At 40.3% G+C, this 26,272-nt stretch overlaps 1 protein-coding gene across 7 annotated transcripts in view; it reads left to right on the top strand.

Moving 5' to 3' along the window:
• Nucleotides 1–10,289: 10,289 nt before the first annotated feature.
• The window catches only part of SKIP4 (SKP1 interacting partner 4), a 40,109-nt gene continuing 24,126 nt past the window's right edge, over nt 10,290–26,272 (top strand). For 4 of the 7 annotated variants that reach the window (XM_087673053.1, XM_087673054.1, XM_087673052.1 and 1 more), the window contains exon 1: nt 10,290–10,475. Coding sequence is in view for 3 of the 7 variants with exons in the window: in XM_087673050.1 (XP_087529176.1) it covers nt 11,289–11,404 (116 nt within the window). In the remaining 4 variants the exon portion in view is untranslated. Of the gene's footprint in view, nt 10,476–11,269; nt 11,405–26,272 lie in introns of all 7 variants that reach the window. The other 3 variants (XM_087673050.1, XM_087673048.1, XM_087673049.1) reach the window with 2 other exon arrangements.

Raw genomic sequence — 26,272 nt, 5'->3', positions numbered from 1 at the left:
TACATGTATACATGCATATACATATGTATGTATGCTTCTATATTTCTCAAGGCATAAACCATCCTTACTCTTCATTCAATTGCTTCATCCCTTGAGGTTGCTCTTTCTATCCATTCAAAGCAAAGGAGTGCATGGTAGCTAGGAGCTTTACTAGGTTTCGAAAAATGTAAGGTGGAATAAACTATGAAATCCCATACACATATGATCCATGTCTTCTTAAGTCCTTACTAACGATTTCCTGGTTGGTTTCATCAACACCATAGGTGGCCCTTCCCACATTTTACCTTATAAATTCAAGGCAAAGGAGTGCATGGTAGCTAGGAGCTTTACTAGGTTTAGGAAATTATGAGGTGGAGTTGGGTGACTAGGATAAAAACGACGCAATCCCATAGACACATATGACCCATGTCTTCTTAAGTCCTTACTAATAGGATCCTGGTTGGTTCCATCAATATCGTAGGTGGCCCTTCCCACATTTTTACCTTATAAATTTTTGTTTCTACATCTTTTTATGATCAAATGATGTACATTCAAATGAAGTTGTGTAATTGATATCAACATGGCTCCACTATTCTCCCAATAAACCCTAGTGGTCCCCCTTGAGTAAAAATATTTCATCATCTACATAATGGGACATACTTTGAATTTGAAACCCTATGATATCAAGATATCTAAGCCTGTTTATCATTTTCTAAATAGTAATTGAGAATACGCTAGTTAATGATAGTGATAATTATGCTAGTGTTCACATACGCATACAAAGGCATGCATGCTTTTAAGACCGTGAATGAGAATGAGAATGAGAGAGAGAGAGAGAGAGAGAGAGAGAGAGAGAGAGAGAGAGAGAGAGAGAGAGAGTGTGTGTGTGTGTGTGTGTGTGTGTGTGTGTGTGTGTGTGTGAGTGAGTGAGTGAGTGAGTGAGTGAGTGAGTGAGTGAGTGAGTGAGTGAGTGTGTGTGTGTGTGTGTGTGTGTGTGTGTGTGTGTGTGTGTGTGTGTGTGTGTGTGTGTGTGTGTGTGTGTGTGTGAGCAAGTGAGTGAGTGATTCTATCATGTTTAAGCCCATAAAAATTGCATATAATTATATCTCAAAGCACCCATGTATAAAAATTCACATTTTTCACTTTGAAATTTACTACTTGATAATGCATTATGGGGTAATCTTCTTCGTTAAACATTGTTAACCTTTGTGGCTTTACATGAACTCAACCATAAACATTTACGCTAAATGGCTAACTTCTTCATGACAAAAAAACTCACTTATAGAGTTTACAAACATGAAAGAAATGCGTTTAAATTGTCAGCATCAAAGTTATGCATTTGACTTCCCAACTTGGATGCAAAAAAATATGAAACAAGGATTGGATTATCCATTCAAAAATTTTAAGAAAGGTCATGAGAGCTCAAATTTTGCATCGTAAGATGCCATTATCATGCTTGCTAGTACAAAAAAGATAATAAAGAGTCCTTAATACCAACTTGTTCTACATTAAACCATGGTCCATGAGTTTACTTGCACGGTGCACCTCATGATAGTAACAAGCACCATTTGCCAACAGTTTCTAAAGTGCATACTTGATTCTTCCTCGTATAAGTTTTAATCAATTGTAGCTTTCTAAAGTGCATACTTGATTCTTCCTCATATAAGTTTCAATCAATTGTAGCTTTCTACTTTCATTAGCAATGTTTGAGATTTTGCTAGTATTATAAGTATTTAAACATTGTTTTTCTTTGACATCTATGCATTATTTCTTTCTGTTCTCTAGTCTTCAAACAAAAGATAATAAGGTATGAAGATGTTAGTTTGTGGTATTCTCTTATTTATGGTTCATTATGACAAATGATATCTAGTAGTTGTATAACATGTAGCAACCAAGGATGTGTTATGGAAATTGTTGGAACTTACTATTAAAATAAGAGTATGTTTATTTTGTTGATTTTGTCTATTTGATGCATGATTTGTGACTTGTAATGTGTAGCACTTCATATGACACTAGTCACATTATACTTGGTAGATAGATGGAAGGATACTATTGTGTTTTGCATTGTAGCTAACAAATCATTAGAATTAGATGGAATATGTGGAATAAATATTCCACGGAAGAGCATTCTCATGTGTAGGAATTATTTATGGTTGTGCGTCATAGCATAGAATTATTGTATTTTTGGATGCTCATTAGCATAAGAACATTATATGTGCCCACTCACAATTGATTTATTTGGATATAACCATTTTAGAAAGCTTAGAAGGCTTGTTTATTATTTTGTAAACCATAAAATAGGTTTATTAGAATAGTATTTAGAAAATATTAGATTCAAAAGCAAGGCATTCATGTAAAAACGGGATGCTTTTCAATGATACTTTTGAAAACATAAGCTTAATAGAATTTCATAAATACATGCATGGGGGGAGATTGTATCCAATCTAATGTGGTCCTTGTTTTTCTCAATTCTCATATTTCTTGCAAATTGTGTTCTCTTCAACTTTAAGTAATTCTGGTTGTACCATGAAGGATCTCAACATTGGTATCAAACAAGGTGATTCGAGAATGCATCAAAATCATAGTGAGGGCATATATATATCCTTTAAGATTACATCAATTGCACCAACAAGCATCAATCCTTTATTTGTTGGATCAAAACTTTGCAAAGTGCTTCCAAGTTTTCTCTCTCCTCTTCACGAATTAGGAGACACAGAGATCCAATTTAGCACCCTTTTATATTTTCCCCTCTATGTCAAGTCTGATAAAGGATCTCATTATAAGGCCATAGGCCTTCCTTATTCACCAAAATATCACATTTATCAAAACAGTTGACATGTAGATTGGTCTTTAAGCTAAAAGGCTTTATCTTTAGGCTATCAAAGATAACATGGTGAAAGCATGGTAAGGTGGTACCAAAACTAGGTCATCGAGACAAGTTAAGCTAGCTTCTTTACTAGCAGGCATTTTAATGTTTATCCCATGGCATACCCTATCATACTATATATCATTGGAAAGGTCTTGATGAGAATAATCTAAAAAGCTATCCTCCAAAAGATTTAGATATTTTGTACACTAGTCACCCAAGTTTTTAAATGACCTAACTAAATAGCTTAGTAAGTGGTCCACCTTAGCATGCTTTCACTTGTCAATATTTCATATAAAAGCTTATTTGTTGACCTACTATGCTAAGCTAGTTATCATTAATAGAATTAGATTTTCAACACCTAAAATTTTGGGGGTATAGCAATATGAAGTAAAGCTAACTAAGCCATTGTAACAACAAGATACGAATAGGTAATTGACAATCCCATAGCCTTCAACATTTTGATGCCATGCAAAACAAGGTGGCCACCATCAAAGCTACTGGGGATGCTGAATGTGTCAGTTGACAAACTAACTGAAAAGAGAAGAAGAGATAAATTAGCTTAATTCTTAAGCTTAGTAAAGCTTTCCTTAAGCTTGATTTTTTTTACAGGCTGTTTCTAAGGAGGGGGAAGGGAATTATTTAATAGTTTCTCCTATTACACAAACTTACTTCCCTAAGGTCTTAAAAATAAACCTTAATATCCTTTGTTCCTAGGGCAACAAAAAAAACGCCAAGGAAGGATTTTCACAAGATACACATAGTAAATTGATGTCCTTCTACTAATATTAAATTCTTTCTAGATTATGTTCACACGCAAGAATTTCACCTTGCAGAATTTATTAAAGGCATGTCCTTGCGTACAAATTATTTATAATGATGTTGAGACCAATATAGATGAATTGAATATGAAATCATCTCTTCCTTAGATTACTTGGCAACAACAAATCGTTCATCTTCAACATAATTTGAATGAAGTCACAAACGTGCTTCGAGAATGTAAACAACAACAAAATCCATCCACTCGAGATGAAAATGAATGCATTGCTCATATCCTAAAATGCATCTTCGAAGTATAACAACGAAGAAGGATTAGAAAATCAATCATGTCTTTTTAGTTTTCGAAAATTCATGGTAAAAAGGATGGAAACCTTGTCTCGTCTTGGTTGAGCCAATTGGATGATTATTTTGATGAGGAATATTTTTTAGAGAAATACAAAATCAAGTGTACTACACATTGTTTGATGGATAAATCATCACTTTGGTGGAACATCCTTTGCCATAGCACCAATAGATAAAAGATGTGGGATAAACTTCAAGAAAAAGTAAAAGAATCTTTTCTTTATGCAAGAGCGAATTTCTTGTGGTGGCAGGAAGACAATAATGTGCCTACCTACACGAAAAGATTTTATTAACAACTTTTAACTATTGCGTATGCTGCTTGAGAAAGTTCCTAAGAGCATGCTACAACACAAAAATGAATACAATCTTCAATTGGGCATCCAAGCTAAGTAAAATTCTCATAAATCTACTTCACTTCATGATGCTATCTCCTATGACTATGATGTTGAGAAATGATTTCAAGCTGTTGCCTAAATCCTTCATGGATAACAATCTAATCCACCCCAACCTTTTAATAACAATTGCACTGCAAAGAAACTTTTCAATTCTTATTGCTCTAACTTTTTTCTAGCTAACCAAACTTCTAACTTCCAACCAAAAAGTGACTTTGAACAAAAGTGTGGAAATAACAAGATAAAGCCTCAATTTGCAAATCTTAATACTCAATGCAAAAAGTTCAAGTTTACTTGCCATTGATGCAAAAAATAGGGTCATTTTTTAGTAAATTGTTTAGTACGACTTCCCTCCAATAACAACGAGACTATGGCCCAGCTACACAACATCAACGAAGTACCCAACCGTGCTCTTGATTAGACAATGGACACATTGCAACAAGGGGTATCAAACCAAAGAAAACTAGGTATGGGTATTCCTTTACATGTTTTGCTTAAGATGAAGGGTTTTATGCAAGACTCTAATGTTATTATTGTAGAATAATGATGGGATTCTCATGATTTTACTTCAAACAAATTAGTTAGGAGATTGCAACTAGAGCTTCATCCTTCCTTATACAAAGTTCTACTTTCCAAGGCATTAGATATAATGGATTATGTGAAATTAAATATTTAGAAATTTCTATGGGTACATATAAAGGAAAATGTGACTTCCTAGTTGCACCTCTCCTATCATTAGACATCATTCTAGGAATGCCATTTAGACACCAATATAATCCTAACATTGATTATCATGCCTACACCCTCACTTTTGAATTTCAAGACCAAGCTATTTCTTTGTGTAGTGACCTTGAAATTAAATTGTTTCCACTGATTAGTCCCACACAAGCTAAATGCGTACGGACAAAACAACAAAAGGCGTACATGATTTTTATGATGACTGAAGTAGAATCTCTTAAATCTTCTGCATTGACCCATATATAGGAAAATTTCCTATGTAAATATTATTTTGCTAATGATTATCCACTCAAATTAGCACCATCTCATGGAGACTTAGACCAAAAGATAAAACTTTTTCTTGGGGTAACTCCACCACATAAAGCTCCTTATAGACATAGTCTTTTGCATCCAAAAGAAATACAAATACAAGTAACTCAGTTATTGAATAAGTTTTTGTTCCGTCCTAGTTTTTTCCTAATGCCCCCTCATTGGTAAATTCATAACTTATGTCATATTAGCTTATTAAAGCCTTTTAAGGGAACTCCAGCAGCGACTCCAATTGTAGATTATTAGAAGAAGGCACTAAAATTTTAATACTTGAAGTCATTCTTGACCATGACCATGCCACAACTAGAATTGGAAATTAGTATCATAGGTATCTAGTCAAATATCAAAATCATTATGTTAAGAGAATCCCAATGGATTTTAAAAGCAATACTGACTTCTACTTATGATTACATAATAATTGCATGTTACTTAGACTCACATTAATGTCCCATGGGCACAAATTTGCCACATAGGGTAGGGTTACATGAAAATCCATAGTTAAACTATTGTAATAGGAACTGTAGTGCAGATTCATGGCATGAGATAGCACTACCACGTGGCTAATCGCCCATGTAATTCTATTTTATCAATTGAGGACAATTTCTTTTTAATCCCTAGGCAATGTTATGGAAACTGTTGAAACTTACTATGAAAATAAGTTAATTTTTATTTTGTGGATTTTACCTATTTGCCACATGATTTGTGACTTGTAATGCATAGCACTACATATAACACTAGTTGCATTATGCCTCATAGATAGATGGAAGGATACTAATGTGTTTTGTATTGTGGTTAAAATACCATTAGAATTAGATAGAGTTATGTAGAATAAATATTCAAAGGAAGTGCATTCTAATATATAGAAATGATTTATGGTTGTAAGCTTCATAGCATGGAATTATTGTAATTTTGGAGGTTCATTAGCGCAAGGACATTGTATGTGTCTACCTGTAATTTATTTATTTGGATACACCTATTTTCTAAGGCTTGGAAGGCATGATTATTATTTTGTAAATCTTAGAATATGTTTATAAGAATAGGAATTAGAAGATACCATAACAAAAAGTGAGCCATTCATGTAAAGAAAGCAAGAGCCCGAAAAGGGGGTTCTTTTCAATGATATTTTCTAGCACAAAAGCTTAATACAATTTCATACATACATACACGGGGGAGGTGCTCATCCATGCATGGGAGGAGATTATACCCAATCTTGTATTGTACTTGATTTCCTCAATTCTCTTCTCTCCTGCAAATTGTGTCCTCTTCAATTTTGAGTTAATAATTTTGTCCTAAGGTGAAATATCTCTAAAGAATCTATTTATGATGTGCAAGTAAGTGGATCAATTAGAAGGCAAGCTATGACATATAGTTCTTTATGATTGTGGTTGGGACCATGATAAGGTGGTGGTCACAATCTTGCTTATGGAACATGAGTGCTTGACAACTTGCTACATGAAATGGACTATATTTTCATAATGCTACATGACACACCTACTTAAAGTGTAACGCAAATATGATAATAATTTGTAAGTGCTTTTGTCATTGTTGAAGTGTGAAGTCAGTGTCTACTACTTGGTTTGAAGTGTAGTTTGACTTGGATGCCACAAATAGGTTGCTAAGGGTAATGATGGGAAACTATATCTACTCATGAACATGGTGAATATGCTCATCAATATGGCATATAACCACCAATATACCAATCATTATACATGAACATGTGATTGAGACGTGATTTGTAATTGGTGCCAATGGGGGGCTTTCAAACCCTAAACATCACATTATACTGTAGTAGGAATTCTGAAAAACAAGGGAAGTTCCATAAAAGATATCACATTTTTCCAATAGACTAGCAGACCAAATAACTTCTTACCCATTCAGCGAGCACCAAATTTCATGAAACACACTCACTCGTAATCAAATTTGATCTTCTCTAATTGGTGCTTCAATATAATAACTTCAATAATGGTGTGTTTATCCTAGTCTCTCATTGTCCAGAAGCCCTACATGCAGTAAGGTTCTAAGAGAACGTTCTAATGGCTCTCCTTAGTTTCCAAAGTCACGAAGGTTAACAAAGTGATGTTGTTGGTTGTGACATAAGTAAGAGCATTTCTAGATTTCTAGGTTCTCTTTTCATACCTAAAAGCTAGGACAAATGCATAACATAGTCCATATTAGCCCAATGTATTTAAAAGACTAATAAAAACTAGTTGATAAATGCAAATAATAAACTAAATGGTTGGTTGTGACATGGCAATTAATATGTTTGGATTGCGAAGTCGTTTTAGAGTTTTTTTTTTTGTTGCAATAATCACTCAATAGGATGGATGCAAACAATTGTTATATATAGAGGGCTTAACCATTTAATAGACTTCTTTATCTTCATCTTACTCTCTAGTCACATTCATGATTTGCCATGTTTCTTCTTCTACTAATATTTGCATGTTATTTCCTATGCCCAAAATTTAGAAGTATATTGTTTAGATGACATTCCTATAATGTATTTGAAGTTCTTAGTTCTTTACTCTTTTGTGTGTGTGTGTGTGTGTGTGTTTGGGGGGGGGGGGGGGGGGGCTTAGCCATTTAATACATTTCTTTATCTTCATCTTAATCTCCCATTACATCCATGATTTGCAAATGTTAGTTTTTTCCTAATATTTGCATGTTATTTATTGTGCCCAAAATTTAGAGAGATCAAATAGATTTTGGTTATGGCCCTTCCAAATATTATGAAAGAAGGGAATAAAGAGTAGCTTAATTTCATACAAAGAAAAGCTATAATGCATGGTAAAAAGCAATGTGTAAAAATATAAGCAAAAGCAACATGAATAAATAAATCACGTTAAAGGAAAAAAGAGATGAAAGATGATATATATTACTTCAAGTGTTATGTAGATAAGCCTTATGTATGAGCGGTCTTTTTTTTGGTGAACTTTAGGACAATGTGATTCCACTTAGGAAGTTTTTAGGGAACTGGCATTAAACCATAATATGTAAAGGTGTGTTGAAAGTGCCCTACTCTACATGCAAATCTTTCTCCTAAACCCCTCTCATTAGCCTATTTAGTATCATGATTTGGAAATTGAATCGTTCAATAACCTGATCAAGCACGAGGGTAAGAAGATATATGCAATCTTCTAGGACCAGAAAAGGCTACCATGGTTGTATATATGATAGAAGGTTGCATTTGGACAATCTTACATTCAACAACAATTGCATAAATATGAATTTTTTGACCCCAAAACACAGCTCAAAAGCCCCAAACAGAATATCATAAACATGACATGGTCAAGATTCAGAATTCCCTATAGGGGACCACTTTTTAGCAATAGGGATGGTGTATGTCCCCTATCTCTAAAAATTGGCAACCCATTATGGGCCCAACTTCTCCCTTGTGGGAGACCTCTCTCCCTCTCTCTCACAAATTCAACCATTAGATCCTCAGGGAAATTTCACTTAGATTGCAAATGAGCTTTTTTGACCCCCAAAATGATCTCAAAATGCCTAATATATGTAAAAGCATGATAATTGACCTTGGGTTTTGAGGTTGTAAATGGTTTAGTATCTCAAAACTTGGCCAACCAACGGGAGGCTTAGAATCTAAAATGTGTCACGTTTATAGCAGTTTTACAAATTTTTAGCATTTCTAGCTTATTTGGGGTTCAAAAAGGTCAAATCTACACTCTACTTAAAGTTTTGTGAAGCTTTGGGGACTTAATTTATTAGAGAGAGAGAGAGAGAGAGAGAGAGAGAGAGAGAGAGAGAGAGAGAGAGAGAGAGAGAGAGAGAGAGAGAGAGAGAGAGAGAGAGAGAGAGAGAGAGAGAGAGAGAGAGAGAGAGAGAGAGAGAGAGAGAGAGAGAGAGAGAGAGAGAGAGAGAGAGAGAGAGAGAGAGAGAGAGAGAGAGAGAGAGAGAGAGAGAGAGAGAGAGGCCTCTCCATGGCACTTCAAATCTAGACATGGGTTACAAGCTTTCGGAAAAAGTAAGAGTAGAGGTACGGGCCATTTTCAAGGTGTTGGTTTCATTGCTTCTACATGCTTTAATTTCATAACTTATTGGTTTCCCACTCTTGGCTCACCTTAACCACACACAACCAAAGAATATATATATATATATATGTAGGAAATTTTAAAAACTTCTATACCAATATTGTTTTTCTAACTTTCTACGGAGAAGTGTTTGAGACATTTTTTGGGATTGATCTCCAAAATTTGATTTTGCTTGTTCTCGTGCATAGGTGAGCATATATGCCCTTGGTGGGGCAACCTCTTGTATCATGTTCTTAGGAATGGAAACATAATGGACAATTGCGGAAAGTCCTTAGGAAGGGTATATCTACTTGCTTTGGCAAGCCTAAGGCTTGAGTAGAAAGCAAGGTAGCTCATTTCCTAAAAGCTTGCTTAAAAAATTTTGAGCATGAAATATTTACTATTTCTATGCCCATTGTTGTGGGCTTTTTCAAGGTTTGTGCTTGTATAATTTCTGTACACTATCATCACCAATACTGACAAGTGGCAGCCCAAGTGGTTGGGAGTGTGTGGGAGGTCAAAGGTGGAAAACCCACGATTGGGCGGCTTTGTGATGCTTACTTTTACTGGTGCTCTACGGTTGGGCGGCTCTGTGATGCTTACTATTATGGGTGCTCTACCCTCGGGTTAAAAAGATGGGTGGTATTCCCATTAATAAGCACGACCGAAGGGCATATATAACCCCATCATTTGACAAAAAGATGATAACCCAATCAAATACTCTCAAGTAGTCGCTTAAATATGTTCAGCATTGACATCTAACTAACCAAACATTTTAAACATTCTAAGATAACATTTTTTAAAGGTGCCAAGGCCCCCCATCCAATTAACCAATCATTACCATGTAAGAGGCCAAAAAACAATATTCCTTAGTCCGATGATTCACCCATTGGAAAGGGAAGGGGAAAGCTTCTGTGAGATGATGAAGGTTGAGTGTAAAGGGATCTCTTGATCAGACCGGTTTCTCCAAAAGAGAGAAGCTCTTGAAGCTCTGTTGTACGCCATTTCTGCATCGCAGCACCGCCCCATTGATTCTATCGTAAGGTATGCCTGCGCCCTTTCTGATCGCTCTAAATTTGAGAGAGCACGAAGTCATTCAACTGCAAGAACGAGTGGTCATTCTTGTGCGTTTTTGGACCGGAATCCTGCAACACATTGAGAAAAAATTGGCAGGGGTGATCTGTTTTTCCGGACATTGATGTCATGTTGCCAGGTTCCATTGCATTTCTTGAATGTCAAAGGAATGGGAGCCTATTACACGAGAATTTTAAGACAAATTCCCACTATGGTTCCCACATTGTGAATTATGACAACATCATGAGCTTCAACGAAGGAGGTTCCACATACCTAGCTAGGTGCGGTTGCAGGCAGGGGGCTGCCGGCATCGGGTTTAGGCTGGCAGCCCCCTGCCCCCAACCGCACCTGGCCAGGTATGCAGTGCCTCTTGAGGAGAGACTCATGATGTTGAACACTATAGGGGGAAATAAGAGAAAGAGCCCCTTTTCCCACATGGGAAAATGTAGAAAACTTCTTGTGCTAGCTTCACAACCAGAGATGAGAGGAATGTGAGTCCAGCTTAGCAATGAGACTATTTGCTTATTTTTGTGACTACACATTTCAAAAATATGGAAAAAATGAACCCTTGAGGCTGAATATTACAATCATTCAGAAATATTACAGCCATAGACGTATGAAAGAGATGGAGAAAAGTTGAGGGTTGAAGATGTGCAACCTTGTGGGGAGTTTAACAATGGAAATATTTGCTTAGTTTTGTTACTAAACATTTCAAAAACATGGAAAATAATGGGCACTTGAGGCTGAATATCACAATCATTCAGAAATGGATTACAGCTATAGATGCATGAAAGAGATGGAGACAAGTTGAGGGTTGAAGATGCACAACCCTGTGGGGAGTTTGATTTACAGACTGCAGTCTTATTAACCCTGATGCCTATGATCATGAGGTCACTCAGGTTTGTATTCCATACCACATTTTGAGGCTGAGTTGTGCTTTTGATTCATTTGCAGCAACCAACCATTTCGGCCATTTTCAATTTCTAGTAAGGTCTTGTTTATGAGAAAATGGGATAATCCCAAATGGGTGTTTGTGCATGGTGCATGTGTTATTCTTTTTTTCAGTTCTCTTTGAAAGCCCGACTTTTCATTCTGTTTTTGGGAAATCTCACAGTTTTTGCTAAAATCAAAACATTCCCTGCATTTTCATGAGAGGAGTACTCCAAGGGCTGCACTTTCAGAATCCATGTTGGTCACAACTGCACACAATGTCATGTGTACTCTGTGGGATTGTGCATCCCTGTACTAGTATCAGAAGTTTTCCTCATAAGCTCACTGGGATTGCTATCCCACAAAGTTCTTGATGTATGCTTGTCTAAAAGCATTTGGATATTTGGTGGACACATAGGTTTTTGTCACTCTCTTTGCATGGAAAAGACCTTGGACTTTGTGGAAGTTTGGGGTTGACCACAACCAAGTGGCTTACACTTTTACCGATTGTTGCATCAATCCTTAGATCATTGCCATTGATGATGTGAACGAAGTGAGACATTATTATTTGAATATGTACATCCCTCTTAAGTATGATCCACTTGAAAAGAGTTTCCAAACTTAGGAATTCTCAATCCACTCTATCGTCTATTCAAATTGATGGCTTTATTTTTGATTTCTCAGGTCAAATGCAAACATTGTGCATTTGAAAATATGCCCAAACGAAACAAAGCTTGCAGATATTCTACACTTTAAGCCCAAAATAGATGTTCTTCTACTAACTTTATCATGAGGGACAGCTTTATTTAGTCATCTTTGCACTTTCAACCAAAGTCTGTGCACATTCCTGCATTACCAAAAAACAGTTGATCGTATGCTTCATAAATGCTAAATAAGCTTTAGAACATTCCTTGACGTGGATTTTGTACAAGTTCCTTGTTAGCAAGCAAAGCAAAACATGCGACCCTATTGTGATTTCTCCTCTGCAAATATAGCATCCATGTCTTTTGCCAAGGTGAATTTTTGTCAGTTTCCTTGGGTATTCTATACCTCCCCTCTTTGCTTCTTTTTCTACTTGACAAAGTTTGACTGCCTACATGCATGAATATCATGCCTTTATTTGGGAGTGATGGGGTCACAGGGACCAATCTTGTATACATCAACCTAGTCAACGTACTCTTGTTTGAGAGAAAATATGGTTCTAATAGTTTTAGTGTCAAGCAAAGCGAGAGTTCCTAGTTTGAATCCTCTTGTGTAAGAGGATATGGTTTTAATAGTTTGTGCCAAGACAAGCCATATTTCTTGATCCCCTTTATCATTGCAAGTGTTGAGCCCCTTTCCATTGATCTTGGTGGATAGTTTGAGATTCGTAGAAATAGGGGAAATTGCTAGTGGTTATGTTTGTGTCATGGTTATGAGCCCTAGATTGTATTAATGGGGGCCATTAGGAGCTTGATCCTCCAGGTCTACTCATTTGGTCACTTTGTCCTTTGTCCTTGTTTTTGGGCCTTATCCATGGATGCTGTCCTAGACATTTTTTAGGTTAGTCTTGCCAATTTACATGTCTCACTGGTCAGTTGGTCGACATCACTTCAATCATTTACTTCTTATGTTTCCCACCTTCTCTATTCCAATGCCCTCACTACAATTGCATCTAAAGCATGTGTTGTGAAGATAAGCGAGGGTTTGCACAGAGAAAACATAGATCGTATGAACACAACTAAAACACAATAACTCAGACAATAATGCAAAAGCCCTAAATGCAAAATACAAAAACACAAACACAAACACAAATAGAGGAAGAAAGAGAACTCTGAAGCGAATGAATCAATGCTGTAAATGAAGGAAAGAGTGCATAGAATGCTCAAAGGCAAACAAATGAATATAGTTGGAGTGTGACATCCACCGGATATGGATCCCAAGTGCTATAACTGTGAGAGTGTGCAACGGAAGAGAAACACACACACACACACACACACACACACACACACACACACAGAGAGAGAGAGAGAGAGAGAGAGAGAGAGAGAGTAGAAGATGAAGGAAGAATATTGCATTGGCTGAAGAAGAATGCTGATACAATGGAAATGGACTGATTAGTGTGTGCGTGCAGCCCATAGTGCTAGTGAGTGCACCAGATCAGGCTGATGATGATGGTAGCACCAAGCACGGAGTGTTAGAGTGTGCACTTGCAAATGGAGGATTGAAGACTAAAGAGTGTGTGTCTGCCAAGTGAGGGGGACTGGCTATAAATAGCCCTAAATGCCCAAAACTAGCCGACTTGCACCAGTAGGTGCCAAAAAAGCTGGCCGACCAGCATTTAATGCTGGTCACTCTAAAGAAAAGGCTAGAAAAATAGGGAAGGACCACAAAAAAATCCCGGATGATAAGGACAATGTTCAACAGGTAGAGACAGATTGTAGAAAGCAGAAACTGGACTAGGAATGCACACAGAAAGCTAACAATTGAAGGAAATGCACCTAAAATTGCTAGATCTCCTATGTCTGCATGAGACTCTGATAGGAGCTCACAACTAGGAGATGACAGATTGACATGATTAACATAGGTAGATGGTCTTTAACTTGTGAACATGCACAAGGACAGAATCTTGCAAACTCATAAAGTTAAAGGATCTGACTCTAAGAGTTGAGCCGATCCCACAAGGTTGCATGGTCCATAGAAGCCCCATTTGCTGGATCCTCCTTAGAACGGGGGATAGAATTAGAAACAAGGTTCCAAAGATCTAAGGTGTCGAGTATGCACTCCACCTTACACCACCACAACAAATAGTTCGAACCATCCAATTTGTCTTCTTTGGGTAATGAAGGTAAGGCATGCACTTGCACTAAGGGTATCAAGGACGGCATCTTCACTTTGGATGGAGCCTTCTGTGGCAGATGAATAGAAGGGGGGTGGGTGCGAATGGGAGACTCCTCTCGCTGAAGATAATCGCGATAATTGCGTCTCCACTTAGAGGATGTCCTAAGAGAAGCTCCTCCTCTAAGTCATGAAAGCCTGTAAACTAATATGACATCTTCAATCGTGCAATCACCCAAAAATCTGTGTTTTGAGGAAAGCAATACGGTAAACAGAAGGTAGTCGGCTACAATGTCTGTAGATGTGCCGCTTGCACTTAAAAAAGGTGTTGCTTGCCACGAGAAGGAGATCGCCAATAGCAAAGAATTGTTGTCACCACCTGTTTGCTTGCATTTTCAGCAAAATGCAAGGAAGGAGGGGCTGCTTGGTGCCTGTATGTTGTCGCCTTGTCCTGTATGCTACTACCGCCTCTAGGGGATGTCGCCTAGCTGCCAAGATGATCGACGGGGCATAGGACCTCTAATAGGGGCTGCGTTTGTAGCAAATGCAGGTTGGAAATCTGCGTTTTGATATTTGTGCTGCTTCTCTACAAAGATCACTTGCTCCTTTGCGAGAAATCTCCAGATTGTGTCCTCACTTAGGCAATGATACCATGTGAGAGTGCTCAATGGAAGAGAAACACAAACACAGAGAGGAGAGAGAGAGAAAGGAGAGGAAGCAGAAGATGAAGGAAGAATATTGCATTGACTGAAGAAGAATGTTGATAGAATAGGGATGGACTAATTAGTCCTTGCACATAGGCCACAACATCAATGAGGGCACCAAATTAGGTTGATGATGATGGCAACACCAAGCATAGAGTATCTGAGTGTGCACTTGCGAACGTGAAGGGAAGAGTGTGCAATGGGAGTGCGAGTTAGAAGTGGAGTAGCAGTGTTGAGTGTAAGAGAGAGTGAATGCGAGGATGTACCAAATTGTATCGATACACAAAGAATAAAGAGTGTATTCATATGTTAGGGTACAAATAAGGGTGTGTTCACACCGTCTAACTTTACATGGAGACGAAGGGACTATACACCCAACAGCCTTCCACTTAAAGGCCCGAAGTGGTACCTTTAAGCTAACCAACTCCCACTAATCGCATGCAATGCTCATGTTGAGCCTTTGCAAAACTCTTAGTGAGAACATCTGTCGGGCTATCTTGGGTTTTGATCTTAGTGAGTGTATCAAGACCATCATCCAAGTCCTGTCGAATAAAGTGGTATCGAATATCTATGTGTTTGGTACATGCATGGAACATGGCATTCTTAGCTAGACATATTGCACTCTGGCTATCACAACCAAGCACTGGGGTACGTGAAGAAAGACCAAAATTCTTGACTGGACGGCCAAGACAAATAGCTTCCTTAGAAGCTTGTGTGGCTGAAATATATTTAGTCTTTGTAGTACTTAGTGCCACAATTTTTTGCAACCTTAAACACCAAGTGATAGCCCCACCAGCCAAGGTAAATACATACCCACTGGTAGATTTCCTAGTGTCAAGATCTCCTGCCATGTCCGAATCATAGAATCCCTGCAACTCTAGTGTACCCTTTCCATAGCATATACACTTCTCTTGTGTACCTTTTAAGTATCTGAAGATACTTTTCACCGCTTCCCATTGTGGCATGCCAGGATTAGACATGAATCTACTAACAACTCCCATTGCATGAACCATAGTTACCTGGAACGGGGAACAGGAAGGGGACCCCTTGGAATGGGGGGAACGTCCAAGGTCAAGGAACAGGAACAGGGGGAACGGCACATGTCTTAAGTGCCCCAAATATGCCTTGCATGACTCAAAATGCCCCAAATTGTCTCAATAGCCCCCCAATGCTACAAGTCGCCCAAATTGCCTTAAATGCCCCAATATTTCCCCAAATTGCTCTCAATGCTTCAAAAATGCCACAGATTCCAAAATGCTCCGAATGTCCCTTTAATTGCCCCAATACCCCTCAATGCTCCAAATAGACCCAAATGTCCCAAAATTGACTTGATTGACACAAGCAAAAAGAAAACACTAGAAAAAAGGTCAATTTTTGGTTAGCAAGCTTGGAATGGCTGTTCCAAACAGGGAATGGCAGGGAACGTTGCCTAGCCATTTCACCTCCTCAGAGGGTTTGGAACTCATTAGGCCGTTCGTACAGGCCGGAACAACTGTTCCGTGTTTCTATGGCATGAGCAATGTTAGGGCGAGTTGCAACCATAGCATACATCAAAGATCCACAAGGTGATGCATAAGGTATGCCCTTCATAGCACTAACAATTGTAGTATCCTTTGGGCAATCAGATTTGCTAAACTTTGTATGTGGCAATAAAGGCACACCAAGAAGCTTAGCATCAGCCATATTAAACTTGTCAAGTACTTTGCTAATGTACTTGTCTTGTGAGAGAAACAAGTGCTGCCCTCTATCTCTTTTAATGCGCAGGTGCAAAATGTATTCAACTGCCCCCAAATCTTTCATAGAGAAGGCTAAACCTAGCTGTCTTTTAAGAGCATTCGAAGTACTCTTATGCTTTCCTACAATCAGTATGTCATCCACATATAAGACCAGCACAATAAGACTTCCATCATTAGCCTTTTGAGTGTACAAGCAGTGATCTGCATGACTGCGTTTAAATTCATGGTTGAGCTTGAAGGTATCAAACTTTTTGTACCATTGTCTAGGGGCTTGTTTCAGCCCATATAAGCTGCGTTCAACTTACAAACTAAATGCTCTTTCCTTGGAATGGCAAAACCTTTTGGCTATTTCATGTACAGCTCTTCATCTAGGTCAAAACACAGAGCATAGTCATCTTGACCATTGGTGAAAAGACCTCTTGAAAGTCTATGCTTCCCTTTTGTGTATAGCCCTTAGTAACCACCCTTGCCTTGTACTTGGGCTTCCCATCAATACATTTCACTGTGTAAACCCATTTATTAGGGATAGCTTTCCTATCCTTGGGCAAAGGTGCAAGCTCCCAAGTGTTATTTGCATACAGAGACTTGATCTCTTCCTGCATATCAAGCTCCCATTTTCTCTTGTTTTCACATGACTGTACCTCTCTAAATGTCAGAGGCTCACCCTCATCAGTCAAACAAAATGCAATCCAAAGATGGCTGAAACCTCTGTGGTTGCCTTTTGACATGTGTAGACCTTCTTACCCAATGATCTGTATTGTCGGGCAATGGGCCTACATCCTCGGATAGGTGCATATCATCACGAGGTTGCTGATATTCAGCATTTTCATGCTGCTGTAACTTGTTTCCAGCATGTTCTTCTTTCTGTCCTATTCCATTCTGTGCATTTATTTGCTGTCCATTATCTTCTGGCTATAGCACAATGGGTTGCTGCTCATTTTCAGCATCAAAAGGGACAGTATCTTCAGCTAAGGGCTGTTGCATGGTTTGCTGTTCATGCTAAAATTTGACCTTCTTTTTGTCAAGGGCACCTTGTGTAGCATGTTTCAGTAACTTTGCCTCATTAAATACTATGTCTGGACTGTGTACTATCTTCGTGCCCTGAGGAAGCCAAACTCTATAACCCATCTCTCCCTCATCTCCATATCCCATGAAGATACCCTTGATGGATTTCATGTCTAGTTTGGTCCTTTGATCTACTGGTATATGCACAAAGGCATCACAACCAAAAACACGCAAATGGTCATATGAAGCAAGTTTGCCAGACCAAATCTCTTCAGGAACGCCATTTTCCAATGCATGATTTGGAGAGCGATTGCGTACGGGAACTGCAATTTTAAGCGCCTCTCCTCAGAACTATTGTGGGAGATTAGTTGTGGATAGCATGTATGTGACTCTCTCACAAAGTGTGTGATTATATCTCTTAGCCACGCCATTCAATGTAAGATTATAAGGGGCTGTCAACTCCCTCTTAATGCCATACATCTCACAAAACTTTTTGAACTTATTAGAAACATACTTACCCCCATTATTTCTTGTTCAGTCTAGCTCAATCCTCATTTGCCATAGCTGCAGGCTTAGTTTCCAAGAGAGCCAGTCTTTGAGAAACAAAATGCCTTGTAACCTGTCCTTCCATAGATCAAAGCCAATGCTATCAAACCTCTTGATTTCAAGGAGGGATTTAGTGTCACTGCTGCTAGAAGCATTAGTGGCCATTTGTCAACAAAGTACCAAGTACCAAGTACCAATGCTGTAATTTATGACAGCAAACAACAGGCTGAATATTCAGTTAATTTCAGCCCAAAATTTCAGGAAATAAGAGTAAGATTTAGTGTCACTGTATTATAGACAGTGCCCAAATACAAGTACAGCAGTAGAGGAAATGACTTTCAACAATATAACTGAAATTTTAGCATACATGTATATAGGTGACTCCCACTTCAGCAATGTCACCAAAAATTACATTTGCAACAATCCCAGATCTGCAAATGATCTCTAAGACTACAACACCATGAATATTCAGCAATACATCAACTCAATAGGAGCTGCCTGACATGTATATTTCATACATATGTGTCCAAATCAACTTCTGATACACAAAAAATACCCAAAAATTCTCTGCAATTTCTCCAAAATCGCACAAGTGTGAGATAAAAGACTCAAATTACAGTGCTTACATCACCAAGATCGCTTCAACAATGTCCCCAAAATACATTGCATGCATCAATTTTGCAAAAATCCACAAATTTTAGCAAAAGCCCCAAGATTTCATTGACCAATCTGCCCCAATTGCATTAATACGTGTTCGTGAGAGCATAAAACGAGCAAATTTAGCAAAATTTCACAAAATTTTCCAAAAGCCACAATTTCTCAGGTTCAAATGTGCACCAATGTCAATAAATTTAGCTCAGTTGAACAAAATTTCACTGATATATGAAAAGCCCCAAAAGATTTTTCCCCCTAGAGCCAATGCGCACTATGTTTGAAATTTCCGGGTCAAATGTCACTGTTATGCATAAACTGCATTAAATCTGGAAAAGGTCAGAAGTGGTGTAACAGTGGAAGCATAAACATGTGCTGAAATAAACTGCTAAACACAAGACAAAAGAAAAGAAAGAGAGAACACAATATAGATGAGAACTCAGATGTATGCTTGGGAAATGGAATCCATATACCAAAACATGAGACAGTATAGAAGCAATGTGAGTCACCGGCTGTGGAGGCACTAACACACCTGCTTTCTCTCCCCAAAAACTGTCAAGTGATAAATAAATGTGGAGGAGGGAGATTGACAATAAATAGGCCAAAATAAATGCCTAAAATATGACTGGTCGGCCAGCATTAAATGCTGGCCAACTGGCTGCAAATAATGCCAATCCAAAATTAAAAATGGCAAATAAAATGCCTAAATAATCTATGATGCCAACCTATTGAACCACAAGTCTAGACTCAACCATGAGCTGATTAATCTGTTAACACCCTCTCTCAGATCATGGGTGATCTGATACAATACAATATACAATGATAATGTCGCATCATAGTACACACAACAATGTCCATCATAGTAGAACCATGGATACCCAAGTAGTGGGTGCACAAGCCACTATGAAGGTGCCTTAGAGAGAACTTGATGTCGATGTTGATCATACCAACTCCTGAAGATAGAGAAGATCATAGCAGTTCTCAATGTCTGTCAACAATGCCTCTGATGTAGCATACGTGACCATCCTGTCACCAATGCCGCAGTGCAGAAATGACCATGGAGTCCCCTTCTTTGGCCAGACCGCCGAAGCGTCCCCTCATGTGAGCTCTAGACGAAAGCCACCCGCTCTCTGTCAAGTAACCATCCCATCATGAACTTGGATGTCAATGCTAGCTCAGGATTTGTACTTGCCAAACTTCAGCCGATGCTTTAGGTGTCCCTTTCTATAGAAACATAGATGAGGCACGGTTGCCCCATCTCGCCACCCTCTCTCTCTCCCTCTCTGGCACTAGAGAGTCGTGCGGGATGACTGCATCACCACCACTAGAAAGCAGCTGAGGAAGGGGCTACTAAGCCCTTCCCGCAATCCGGAGAAGAGGATCCCTTCCGTGCCTTGGGCGGAGGAGCGGAATCGGAATCTGAGGTAAAGGATGACTCGTCGGAAGAGTCTGCATCCCGCTTTGCCTTCTGCTCCTTTTTCTTCTTGGAAGCCGCTAACTCTTTGCAATCCTTTTTGAAATGACCCTTTTTGCCATAGTGGTAACACTAGGCCTTCGACTTCTTCATCTTCGAACCCCTCTTTGAAGTTGTAAGAGCCTCACTTGAACCTCCATAATATGACGGAAGCCTCCCTTGTAGTCCCAAAGTAGCTTCATGCTCAAGTAGCATCAAGGACATATGAAGAAAACTGACAAGAGTCCTAGATGTCTGCACCCGTAAAGCATTCGCCACTCCAGCAAACTTCGGAGGAAGCTTGTAGAGTACCGTATCAACAAGATGTGCCTGTGATAGGGCAAATTGCATAGTGCGAAGCTGATCCTGGAGTTGGGTAACTCGAAGTAGGAATGATTGAATCGTATCTTTGGGTTCAAACTTCAGTTGCTGGTGCTGGCCATAGGGAGTAATAGCCCTCATGGTGGAAGGAGCCTTGTACATCAACTGCAACTTTAACCATACGTTTGAAGTTGACATACAGGTGACCGCCGGTAGGACATCTTTGGAAATGCACCAAAGTAAGGCCGATTAAGCACATGCATCATCCGAATTTCATGTAAGCTCTGCCTCCTCATGGTTGTCTTCATTAAAATCAGATGGAACAGGAGAAGGTTGTTAAGGACTTGCCATAGCTTCGCCAACCACGTACCATAATTGCTTTTGGATAAACCAAGCCTTCATCACTGCACTCCACGTGTAATAATCAGGCCCATGGAGCTTGTCATCAGTGGATGTGCAGGGAGGAGCCATTTGGAGAGGATTTAGAAAAAAAGTAGAGAAAAGAAGGGATTGGGAGAGGAAACACAGCCAAACCACGAGCACAGATTGCAAAAAGCAAGAGTTCACATAGAGTACAACCCAAAATCTGATCAAAATAATACAAAAGCTGCGTTAAGAAGTCAAAAAATCAGTAAAAAACTGTCAAAAACAGCAAAAAACGGCCTAATAATGCAATCCCCCAGCCAGGAGGAGATGCTGAGACACCAAAACGCAGGCTGAAACGAATGCAGAGGCTGTACGGATGTTGACGTTAGCAAAAAACACAGGCAACTCGTTGGAGCAGCAACTGTCTGATTAGTAAGAGTAAAAATAGTTCTTAAATCAGCAAGAAAACACAGCAGAAACACAAATCCTGAAATTTGGTACCATGTTAGAAGTGGTGCAGCAGTGGCAGCATAAACATGTGCTGAAATAAATTGCTGAATCCTGTCACTAATGCCGCAGTGCAAAAATGACCATGGAGTCCCCTTCTTTGGCCAAATTGCCAAAGTGTCCCCTCATGTGAGCTCCAGACGAAAGCCACCCACTCTTTATCAAGTAACCATCCCATCATGAACCTGGATGTCAATCCTAGCTCAGGATTTGTACTTGCCAGACTTCGGTGGATGCGTCAGGGATGTCCCTTTCTAGAGCTTGTGCATTCGTATAGAAATATAGATGAGGCATGGCTGCCCCATCTCACCACCCTCTCACACTCCCTCTCTGGCACTGGAGAGTCGTGAGGGATGATTGCATCACCACCACTAGAAAGCAACTGAGGAAGGGGCCACTAAGCCCTTCCCACGATCCAAAGAAGAGGATCCCTTCCGCACCTTGGCCGGAGGAGCGGAATCAGAATCTAAAGCAAAGGATGACTCGTCAGAGGAGTCCGCATCCTGCTGTGAAGGAAACTGCTAGGGTTTACATTGAAGACACACAGAGTGTACGACCACTACAGAAACTCAAAGAGAGAGACAGACATAGATGGCAAAACTCAAACCCTAAACATAAAACTCAAAAACTCAAACCCTAAACACAAAACTTAAAACTCAAACACAAAAACTCAAATATAAACAGAAGAAGGGAGAGAGAGAACACAACTCTGAAGTGAATGAATGCTGTAAATGAATGTAAGAGTGTACAGTGTGCTCAAGGGCAGAGCAATGTCGGAGTGTGACGTCCACCAAAGACGGATCCCAAGTTTGTGACTACCTATCGGAGTGTAGGAGTGCTGAATAGTGAATGGCAGCAGGCTGGTCACCAAAATGCAGCAGTCTAGAGGCTGGAAACTGGTAAGCGCAGCAGTGTACCACTGATCGGAGGTTGGAAATTGTGCACAGTTTGCTGTAAACAGCAGGCTGAAACAGTGTCTGAGAGTTTCAGGGTCTGCAATGGTGAAAACGCAGGCTGGCTGACCTTGGAGATGATGGACAGCTGGCTGAACATGAGCTTGGAGCAGTCACCAGCAGCTGAGAGCTGTGGCCTACAGCAATGGACAGGCTGAAGATAATGTGGCTGTAGTCGATGATGGCTGGACAATAGATGGAGGCGGGCTGCAGGCTGGAAACTGGGCGCCAACAGCAGCAGAGGGTGTGTGCGCTAGTGTAACTTGGAAATAAGGGTAATGGCTGAATGGGGGCAGCCTGTCTATTTATAGATGTGGAAGGGTGTCCCAAAAATTAGGGTTTCCACTGAACTCTCTCGAACCGCTCCCTGTTTTAGGGTTTCCATTGAACTCTCTTGAACCGCTCCCCGTTTTAGGATTTTACTCTAAAAGAGCATTTTTAGTGTGTTTTGGGGGTGTTTAAGAGGCTAATCAGCAAGTAATACCTATTTTAGCTCAATAACCCCTCTCAAGCCCAAAACTAAGCTAAAAGGTTAGGCCAGCCATTGTGATGTTTATGTACCCCAAGGCGTCCCACCCCAAAGCAGCCAAGGCATTGGACAAAGGGTGCACGTCGGTTGCCCAGTGGCCTACCAAGACTACAGAGGCGATGGTTCTCTTACCAAGGGAATCCAAGTAGTCACCCGATAGAGGAAAGGGCATCGGACAAAGGGTGCCCGTCGGTTGCCCAGTGGCCTACCAAGCCCTACAAAGGCGGATGGAAGTACATGGAGATATATATATATATATATATATATATATATATATATATATGTATGTATGTATGTATGTATGTATGTATGTATGTATGAAGTAAATTTGATGGGATGTGGCCGATTGAGTAAAAGTGACCCAGAAGACGAGAGTAGGGAGGGTACACCCAACACATCACAAAATAGAACAAGCTAACCCATCCACTCAAGGTGTCGATGATGAGGAAAAATAGATAATGAGGTATCCATGTGATGAAGGAGGGTGATGTGGTAACAACAGCTGCTGGTGGAAACAGCTTAGGATCTGCGCAAGTGGTGCTCTGCACAATGAGATGCAAAGTATGCTATATGTTGAAGAATGCTCATGCAGCATGTGCCACTTGGATAGTGTCCCTGGTGGGAAAATTGTTCACTTGCCCAAGCGCCCTAGTACAAGGATGATGTAATCATGCAATGCAAAGGGTAAGGTACAACAGGGGGAAAAAGCCGATGTTGAAGACAAAGTGCTGAAGCCTGTAGAATACCAAGAAGGGTAGGAACCCCCTCTCAACCTGGATGTAGATGCCAAAGAAGGAAGAGGAGCCTGATGTCGGTCTTCATATGGTGCCGAGAACCATAAGGAATGAAAGAAGATGAAGTGGATGAAGCACCCTGCTAGAAGAGCAAGGTAGAAGTCACCGCCATGATAGCATCGAGAGAGATGCTGCACGATTCGCCTCGGGAGGGGAAACCGCCATGTTGGAAGAAGAGCAAGCACTCCTAGGATGATGAAATCATGAAAGGAACGGTGCGCATCTCCACGTCTCTAGCCCAGGTAGAACCAAAGCAATCTGCAAGTTAGCCCTACATTGAAAGACAAAACCCTGCAAAAGAGATGAGAATTTGCAAACACAGAGGCTAGTGGTGAGATGCTCCAAAGCAAAACAGAACATAAAGAAAATCTAACTCAAAATAAATGCAATGAATGTGTATGTGTGTGAGTAAATGTAGTGGAAGACAAAAAAATGAAAAAACTAAGGATAATGAATCCTATGGGCTCGACTCTAAGAGTGCGAAAAATGAATGCTAGACTAACCTAGGGTATCCCAAAGGACCTAGAGGCATGTGAGTCGAAGAAGGTGGCTACCATCGCGGATGTCCAGTAGCAGGGCTTTGTCAAGGGAACGCCTGACGAGGTGGAGAGGAAGGTGAGATGGATGCATGAAGTGCAACGGGATCGGAATCTGCAGACCAATCAGCCAATTCCTCAGGGGCAGTGAAAGAGATGGGCCGCTGAGGTTATACTCGAGCCACATGTCCAACAGCAACAACAATGGGTGCTGAAGAAGCAGATGAAGCAGGAGCGGAGGGTGTAGCCCCACTGGACTGTGCAGTCGTAGCGGTCTGCTGAGGCTTTTTAGGTGAAAGACCTTGGGCCTTGGAGCGACACTCCTTGTTCACATGGCCTGCTCTCTGGTAATGTGTGTAAAACCGGTTTTTCTTAGGGAGTTGCTGCCAAATAGGTCTAGATTCTTTGGTTCCATTGGAGGAAGAGGAGTCACCCTTTGGTTGGCTTGCCTTTGCATCTAGCGAGTTCTTGCCACTAGTGGTTGTCCCTCCCGAAGAAGAGGCAACCAACCCCCTCTGCTTTGAATAAGGGTGTGATGAGGATTTTTTGTGGACTTGATCATACAGCCTCGCGTAACGCAAGAACTGGCACTCAAACTCGTAGAAAGTTGGCAATCGAGGTTGGGAGATGATGTGTTGAATGAAATTGAAGTACTTGTCGGGCAACTTATTCAAGAAGAATGTAACCTGATCGTCATTTGACTTTGGAGAGCTAGTAGTGGCGAACTCGGCAAGTAACCGCCTATATTCAGCCAGCTTGACTTTCAGGTCATCCCCTTCCTTAATAGAGAACTCTTGAAGCTCAAAGTCGAGATTGATGCGTTGAGTACAATCATGAGCCGCATAGCGGTCGAGAAGGTGACTCCAACGCTCTGACGCAAGCGGGAAGTGCTGCAACTGAGAGTGAAACTCAGGAAGCAATCCTTGCGTCAGCTCAACGTTGACTGTGGCATTGCAGGCTCACCATTGATGGATGTAATCAAGGTGAGCTAGTCGAGGGTCCGGTAGAGGCTCTAGACTAATGACGAGGTCCCAAAGACCCTGAGACTCAAGTACTTGTTGCATGAAATTAGACCAAGTGGTGAAATTTGACCCGTTAAAACGTGTCTTATCCATGAAGGTATTCTTGGCCGTTGCAACAGGAATGATAGTGTTAGAGATGGATAGTGTGAAAAAGTGTAGTGTGGGTAGGATGGGGGAGTGGAGTACACTTGGGAATGGGCCCTAGAATGCCCACTAGGCATGCGTGTAGTGTACAAGGTGGATCCATAGGTAGGGATGGGTTGACTAGGCATGGGCACGGTAGCCACATGAGGAACCCATGGAAGCGGGACGGGAACACGGTGAGCAGAAGATGGGAATCCCTACGTAGGTGTAACCCAAGGAGAGTGTGAAGACGCATCATAAGTTGAGGATGGAAACCCTTGCGTATGAGTGGTCATGGGCGATGTGAAGTTGGGGATAGTGAGGGGGATGCCCATTACAGTTGTCCCAGGAGAAATGGTAGTAAAACTGGTAGGACGGGTGTAAACATCACCATACTTGTTGCGGTAGTACTCCTTAAAGTCCTTTGTCATGTTAGTGAAATCTGGTGAAGGTGGAGTGTCGTCCTCCTCACCAAGTCCATAATGCCGTCTCAGGGCCTCCAATGATGGAGAAGCCTGATAAGACATCATAGGAACTGGAGAAGAAGGTGTCTGGGACATTGTGATTCGGTTACGAGTCGTATTATGTGCCTTACACAAAGACTGGCTCTCCACAATATCTGCAGGATACTCTTTACAAGAGCACCGGCTTTGATACCATGTGAAGGAAACTGCTAGGGTTTGCACTAAGGACACACAAAGAGTACGACCACGATAGAAACACAAAGAGACAGACACAGACACAGAAGAAAAAACTCAAACCCTAAATGCAAAA

The sequence above is a fragment of the Lygodium microphyllum genome, chromosome 30 (genome assembly GCF_053477565.2).
Source record: "Lygodium microphyllum isolate KBCC chromosome 30, Lygodium_microphyllum_v1.1.10, whole genome shotgun sequence".
Classification (NCBI taxonomy): Eukaryota; Viridiplantae; Streptophyta; class Polypodiopsida; order Schizaeales; family Lygodiaceae; genus Lygodium; species Lygodium microphyllum.
Note: the sequence above shows the minus strand (reverse complement) of the source record. Positions and strands in the feature narration are given on the sequence as shown.